Source organism: Aplysia californica, unplaced genomic scaffold, assembly GCF_000002075.1.
Source record: "Aplysia californica isolate F4 #8 unplaced genomic scaffold, AplCal3.0 scaffold00246, whole genome shotgun sequence".
Taxonomy (NCBI): domain Eukaryota; kingdom Metazoa; phylum Mollusca; class Gastropoda; order Aplysiida; family Aplysiidae; genus Aplysia; species Aplysia californica.
Genome location: NW_004797516.1, coordinates 463,274 through 470,735, shown reverse-complemented (window position 1 = coordinate 470,735; position 7,462 = coordinate 463,274). Strand labels below are relative to the sequence as shown.

Here is a 7,462-nt window from a genome sequence, read left to right as displayed (position 1 = left end):
ATGCCAACCACCCACCGAACAAGTTGTAGTGAGTCATTGTGAATGAAACAAAGACAAGTAGAACTGAAATGTTTGCTTGAGAAGCACATTGGCACAATAATGTTCTGCAAAAATTAAGATTGGCATAGAGAAAGAACCGACGGAAAGAACAAATGCCCTCTACAAAAATTAAACTTCTTGCACATAATTTCAGGGCAGAAAGAGAACAAAACTCGACAAAAACATTCACTTTACAAGTCATACAAGAATTTGAAATTACTCAGGAGTGAACCCATCTTATGACATTTTGGTAATAACACCATTTCGGCTATAGCAGGCTTCTTAATATTTATCCACAAGCCCGATCTCATATGTGCAGTTAAAAAGTTCATTCATAGCAGGCATTCGGAAAAGAAGACTTGCTCAGCTATAACTGGGTCCAACCATTGCCAAAATCCTAAAACAAATGGACAAAAAAGCAGAAAAAAGCAAATGAAGCAAAACAACATCCATGGTCATTTAAATTGTACCTACATACCCACAAGAGGCCTAAGTTGACTGTGTAGATGTTACATTTTATGACATGTATACGGGGGGAAGGAGAGAGGCTGGTTATACTTTGGTGTTAACCCAGATTTTTTCAATCGGTGACTTGAATGACTTAGCACGATAGCATGATCTCAGTGTGGCAAAACATCGTCACATTGCCTTTCCGTGGAGTAGTGAGATTTATAATGAAAACATGACCGGATGAAAAGTGGGCACCGGGTGGTTGATTTACAGCAGTTTTATGTATGTTCCTTTTCCCAACTGTAGTGACTATTTGATTACAAAATAGTTGTAAAGCACATAGAGTAGAGCCTGTTGTTTTTAACGCTTCCCTTGCACCTCAAATGATGTCTAGTCAACCTACATGAGACTAAGGTAATAAAAAGATGGGATGAGGAGCAAATAATATCACTGGAAAAGAAAGGAAAAATCGGTAGGGGGTAATCTGTGTCATAAACACAATCCTATTTATTACTCATTAGCCACAGTGTATGTAAATGTGGTCCCCGCCCTGCCATAACAGGGACAGCAGGTGCCTACTGTAATATAAGTCCTCAATAGTCCAGGCTAATTGAACATTAACCCAATTCCTATCCCACACTTTTCTTCATTGATGATTACAACAAACTTTGAAAATTCCACCTCCTAAACAAACTCTGAGTATGCAAAGAAAGAATAAGGATTTTTTTTTAAACAACAAAAAAACCCTGCCCCATTTTAGTTTGAAAAAAAAAAAATAGCCAACCTAAAAACAAATTTAAGAGTTAAAAATCACAAGAACAATCAAATCCGAACACAAATTAATATTAATATCAGTCTGACCCCTAAGTCATAACTTGCACAAAAGGAAAACATATTCCAAAATTAACATCTCCCTACACAATGTGGAGATATCTTGGACCTTTCAATCCAAGGGACGTACATAAACCAGTAGGTAAAAAGTAATTGTAGAAGTTTTACACTGCAACAACACAATTCAGATCAATTTTGACTCAACTTTCTTCAGACCACTCCGTAGCTAACACGAAATGACAGCCACATCTTAGAAGTCACTTAGCAAACGTTTCAAAGGTTCCCACGTGTTCTTTTCCAAACGGACCACCAGGTTTCGTATGGATTACTCTCGTCAGATCGGTAATGTACAAATAAAGATCAATTAAGATGTAGGTTGCTTTGACCTTGCATGTCATTGTCAAGACCAACTTGCGCTGAGAGGGAAATGCCCCAGCAGACCGTAGATCGATATACTCGATAAAAAAAACAACCTCCACACAGGAATCAAATTCACATCCTCGGTGAGCAACAGTGATGCGCCTAACCGCTATACCACAGATGCCTGTACACCAACAAGTCAGTTTAGAACAATCTAAACTGGAAATCCTGCAAAAACGGGTAATAATGGATGCTCCTTATATTCTTTAGAGTCCAATGAAAGTATATATTACAGCATCCCACTGGAGCTTTTGAATAAAAAGAAGCACATCTCTACACAAAAATGGTCATTTAGCGCTGGGGAAAAAGCAAGACAAAAGAGGTAGGATCATACTGTGCTGCCCTCCAACCACCGGCTTAAGATTGTCCGACAAACGATCATATGAAGACCACTTTGATCTACTATCTTTAACAACTTCATAAAATCATTTATAACGTTATTAAAAAATGCTAAAAGCTGTATTCATCATAACTGACATGTAGCCTTGGTGGCTTTTGCAACAGTCCCAGGAGTGACCTTGTTCCTCAATGAGAGAGGCAGTTTGTCCCGGATGCAGTCACTGATGTACTTGGGAGGGTACTTGTTGGAGAAATGGACCAGGACAATATGTTCAACGTCCTCAAAGAGCTCTGCGTTTTGCGCAATTTCACACAAGTGAGTGTGACCTCTGTCTCTCGCTTTCTGGACCATGTTCTTACCTGAAAACATTAATTTGTAACAATATTAGCACATTCACATTCTCAAAAAAGAAATGGGTACATGGGGAAAGTTTTCAAAGTTAATATCAGCACACTGGCCAACGTACAGCGGACTCGGTGCTACCATTTCTGACCAATGTAGCCTTTGAAACTTTCATTTCTTCGAAGTATCATCAAACCAACTTATACCCACAACCATCAATTCTTGATGTGCACCCCACGAAACAGCATCTTTATATATATGTGCTTATAAAAATTTGGAAGACACATCTTAAACTACTAAAGGAAACAAGAAAACAGGTTTCAAACCTGTACTCTCTTGTCATTTAGCAAAACATGAGCCACAACAATAAAACTACAATGTTAACATCACTTTGTATAATAATGATAGGAAATTAAAGTAATTGTTATTTTTCCAAAGTTTTCTTTTTATCACGCTTCCAGAAACATCAAACTCATAAAATTACTTCAGATACATAAATGAGAAATTAAAAAATGGAAATAAAATATGGTTTATTTCCACTTCTAAATAAACTAAAAAGACGCAGAGCTGCAAAGAAATGTAGTTTAACATTTTTTTTAAAGTTTCTATTTTATTTTGTTGTTGTACAAACTGGCTCAGTGTCCACCACTTCACTATGGAAACTGGTGCCTATAGGTGGTCCCAATGAGAGTGCAGTAAGTGTGGACTTATCAGTCCCATCCTCCATACCAAAAAAGTAAAAGCAGAGACAAACAAATTCCTGTGATGTTGCTGCTGAACTGTGATAGAAGCTGTATCTCGTGTAGAAGCTGATAAAAGAAAAATTTGTATGCAACACCAACAGGAAGGAGAAAGAGCAGACCATATAAATAACGTCAATCAACTTGTCCTTCCAAATTAAGACGGCTGATCACCTTATCTCACAAAAGGATTCAACAGGGTAACAGAACTTTCCACATCAAGAGAAACACCAAACATCATACCTATTTCATCATCAAGGAAAGTTGCTTCTGTTATCAGTAACTTAACCTTCAGCAGATCTGGATTTGGAGGATTCAGGAAAATATCAAAAACTGTGTCACCTGAAAGAAAAGAGATAAATATAGCAAAGATATCAGTTACTATAAAAACAAAAACAATCATCAAAAAAAGGATTCAAGAAAACTTATCAGCTTTCTCACTTGGGAATTGAACTCACAGCTTCTGTGAGCAAAAGCACAGAGCCTAACTATAGCACCAGGCAGCAGCTTTCCCTTTAAAAAAAACTAAACTAGCACTTAGATTTAAAATTGGGATCACTTTTACAATTTACTGTATTTTTCCAACAGCCCTCAGATTCTTAGTCTGTGTAATCTGGGATTGGCAACTTAAAGAAATTATGTTAAAAAAAAATATGATGTCATTTGGACCTTTAACATGTATAGTATAAGGTTTTACGGCGCTCGCAACTGCTAAGGTCATATGAGCGCGGACCTTTAACACCAGGTGCAAGACATCCTGGATGGATACGGTGACACGTAATACAATAATCAATAAACCAATTAGTTTCAGTTAATCCAAAACAGCAAGGCAAACTGTAAGAATGTAACTGGAAATTACATTTTGTTACACAATGTACAAAACATAACAAGTGCGTATTGGATGAATCAATGAACAATTTAAAATTTTACCAATAAAAAAAAATTATTTCAGAGGAAACAAGTTTTACAGAGAATGAGTCCTTTACAAATATTGTTTGGGCACCATTTAAAAAAAAACAATAAATAAATTTTTAAATTCTGAAATTGCCTCTCCCCACAAGTGAATCTTGACTCCGCTTCATCATCATAGCCAGCAAAGGTAACAACATATCTACCTGTATATGCAATCTCAGGAGTAATGCTGACTTCATGGATCTCTCTACCCTCCCGGTGAAGAGCTGCCACCTCAAAGCCTTCCATTCCCCTGTATTCCTCTTTGAGCCTCTTCTCTTCCTTGTACACAATGTAACCCTGACTGCAGATCCGATGCACAGTCGGGAAAGTTTTTACAAAGAACCTGCTGTTGAGCTGAAAGAGACGAAAAAGTGGAAACATAAGGTCAATCTTAGATGGTAGAGATATGTTTCGCCTTCATCGACATATTTCAGATAATTTCAGGGGTGGGCTGCTTTGATACTGCCTGTCAGGGTTAACCCCGACAGTCTAGATTAATACAATGTCACAGTAGACAAATATACTCAATAAGAAAAACTTTCTTACTTGGGAATCAAACTTCATGCCCTCTGCAGACAATTGCCAAGAGCTTTACTATTATTACTGCACAGACACAGTCAGTCTTAAGTATCCTTTTCAGATGGCAATAGACAAGAAATAGAAGCAAATTTCGTACTCCGCCAAGTAGCCTGACAAATACACTGTATCAAGCCAAGCCGTAGTGACCATCGCCGCATACCCAGGAGTTCTGGTAGTGAAGCTGAGAAGTGCTGCTGCCTCTCAGCTAGATAATCAACTTGTAATTAAGTCCTATGAGTGCCACTGACACATCCAGAATGGAGTGTTTGCAGATATAATAGCAGTTGTAGCAATTACTATTTACTATAGAGTACATTAAATCATGTCCTTGTATATATGACTATTTATGTTTTTTTTAAATGTCACAATAAGCGTCCAGTAAGACACTAATGCCATATAATAATTTTGTAAAACCACTTGCTGAGAACATTTTATGATTACCATATACATGCAGTGTGGGTATTCACAGCAACAGCAGCAGTGCAAATTTCCACTAAGTTAGTCAAGACAAAAGGCAGAACCTCAACTTGCACACTCCATGTTTTCCATTCAATAAAATAATGCCTGTGGCTATGCGTATGGAGCCTTCTGGCTATGTGTACAGCCTTCTAAAGTATAGATTTAAATCTAATTAAGTATGCTCACTGCCTTGATAATCACTCTAGGCCTACCGTACTTATTGGACCTGTGCTGTTATGGATTCTACCATCTTTCGGCCATTTGGTTTATTTGGTAATTTTATAGAATCACTCGCGTTTCATTTAGGGTGTTACCTTGTAGCTTTTCAGGGCCCTGAACACAATTTGGCATAATTAATAGATGTTACGGCACATCATTTTAGGGTGGGGGGGGGCTCTACTAAAAAGCCATTACATGTAATCGCTCGTTGAGGAGGACCCCCTGAAACCCTCCTAATGACTACAAAAGCATGCATAAACCCAAAACAAAAAAAAACGCCTAAAATATTGTGTGTGTCCCCCCCCCCCCCCCCCTACAAATACATTGAGAAAAACGAGCATGGGTAGCAGCACGAGATGGGAGTGATTCTATAAAAATACAGTTCAGTTTCTTCTGGAAAGGTTTCAAGCGAGGGCGGTACACAGAGCCACTTCCAAAAAATAATTATTTACAAACACAGCATCATCCCTTATTGGCATTTTGATCATCTGCCCAATTTCTTGTAGATTGCTGCCATCAGCTCCCCTCTGCAAAGCAAAATACAAATTTGAAACTCAACTTACCCTTACACAATCCCCCTCTGCAAACGGTAGAACCTTTACATTCTCAAGAGCTTCCACAGTCTCAGCCATTTCATAATGAGCTTTCGTGACTGACTTCAGGTTATCCACTAAGTGGGGAGGAACAAAATAACGAGCTGGTTTCATTCCATTCAAGCCTCGTTTCGACACATGATTCGCCACAGCTCCAATGTGATCCACATGACCATGCCTGCATTGGAAAAGAAAAGTATAATAATTAAATTACCAACAAAAAAAAAACAAAAAAATATAGGCCTATATTAAAAACTTACCCTCAGTGCAGGAAAAGTTGACATTTGAATTTTTTTTTAAATAAAGAAAGAAAATAATTATTTACAAGACAATATAAATCAGGGCATAATTGTTCAATTATGGACATTAAAAAAAGGCTGGCTGTACATTTCTCCAATCGATCGGGAAAATAAACTTGAACTCTATTTCTCCGAACGGTTTGCGAATGGAGTGGAACTCGTGTGTGTAAGGTGTGAATCAGAGGAGAGGGAGGGCGTGGACGGATTTTTTTGTGATTTAGTTTTGCTTCAGGGGTGGCTAAATGCAAAATAGGTTACTGCCAAAAGTCGAGCGGTCTTGTTTTCTTGCAGTACCTTTTGAAGGCATTTTCAAATGAAGTTGCCCCAACCACAATTTAAGTATCTGTATATTCACTGATTCAGACATCTAAAAATCTCTAGCTCCAGAAAATGAATTTGATACCAAAAAAATGCTTTTTCCCAGTCCTCGTAAAATGGCAGATTGAAAGGTGATGCCAAAATCTTGCAAATAACACAAAAAAATCAAAAGTTTAAGCCTGCCAGTGGACCACTATAATCTGTCCCTGTAGGATTATGCGATTGTGTGACCGCGTTTTCTCGCGTAATTCTGCAACATTAGCATAATTTTTGGATTCCCCCCGTTTTTTTTCATTTTTCACCAAAAAATTAACGCCTCGCAATGTGACTAAAGGGAAGTAATCAGCGTAATAAGTCTCATTTAATGAAAAGTTGGTTATTTCCCTTGTTAGAAGATAATAATAATAATAATAATTGCATTTATATAGCGCATATCCATGCTCAAGAGCATGCTCTATGCGCTTTACAACTATTATTTCCCCAACAGACCCTCTGAGACAACTCAGAAACATTCTCAGCTTCCGAGGAAGCATACAGTGCAAGCTGCGGATTTCAGGCGTTCAACACTATCAAACTGACAAGATCTTTCGCTGTCTATAGCCGGGTACCCATTTTCACCTAGGTGAAGTGAGGAAAATTTGTGCAAAGTGATTTTCCCAAGGACGGGATTCGAATCCGCGACCTTACGGTTGCGAGTCTGAGAGCGTAACCACTAGGCCACCGACTGATTATAATGGGTTAGTATGTTCCTTGAGCATGTTCTATTTTTCAATTAATCAAAAGTACTTGTTCTCATGTCTGCTGATGTTTCATGTTTGACAGGTGTCCCTGGTTTTAGTGATGTGCCAGCATCAGAGGTCCAGATGTCCTTCCCCCCCC

At 38.2% G+C, this 7,462-nt stretch overlaps 1 protein-coding gene across 1 annotated transcript in view; it reads right to left on the bottom strand.

The window, feature by feature from the left end:
* Positions 1 to 1,156: 1,156 nt before the first annotated feature.
* Positions 1,157 to 7,462, bottom strand: part of LOC101858413 (tRNase Z TRZ1) — a gene marked incomplete at its 5' end in the record, with an annotated part of 7,307 nt that continues 1,001 nt past the window's right edge. Inside the window, 4 exon segments of the mRNA XM_005100390.3 lie at positions 1,157 to 2,439; positions 3,406 to 3,504; positions 4,278 to 4,470; positions 5,937 to 6,144. Of these exon segments, the coding sequence (XP_005100447.2) occupies positions 2,207 to 2,439; positions 3,406 to 3,504; positions 4,278 to 4,470; positions 5,937 to 6,144 (733 nt within the window).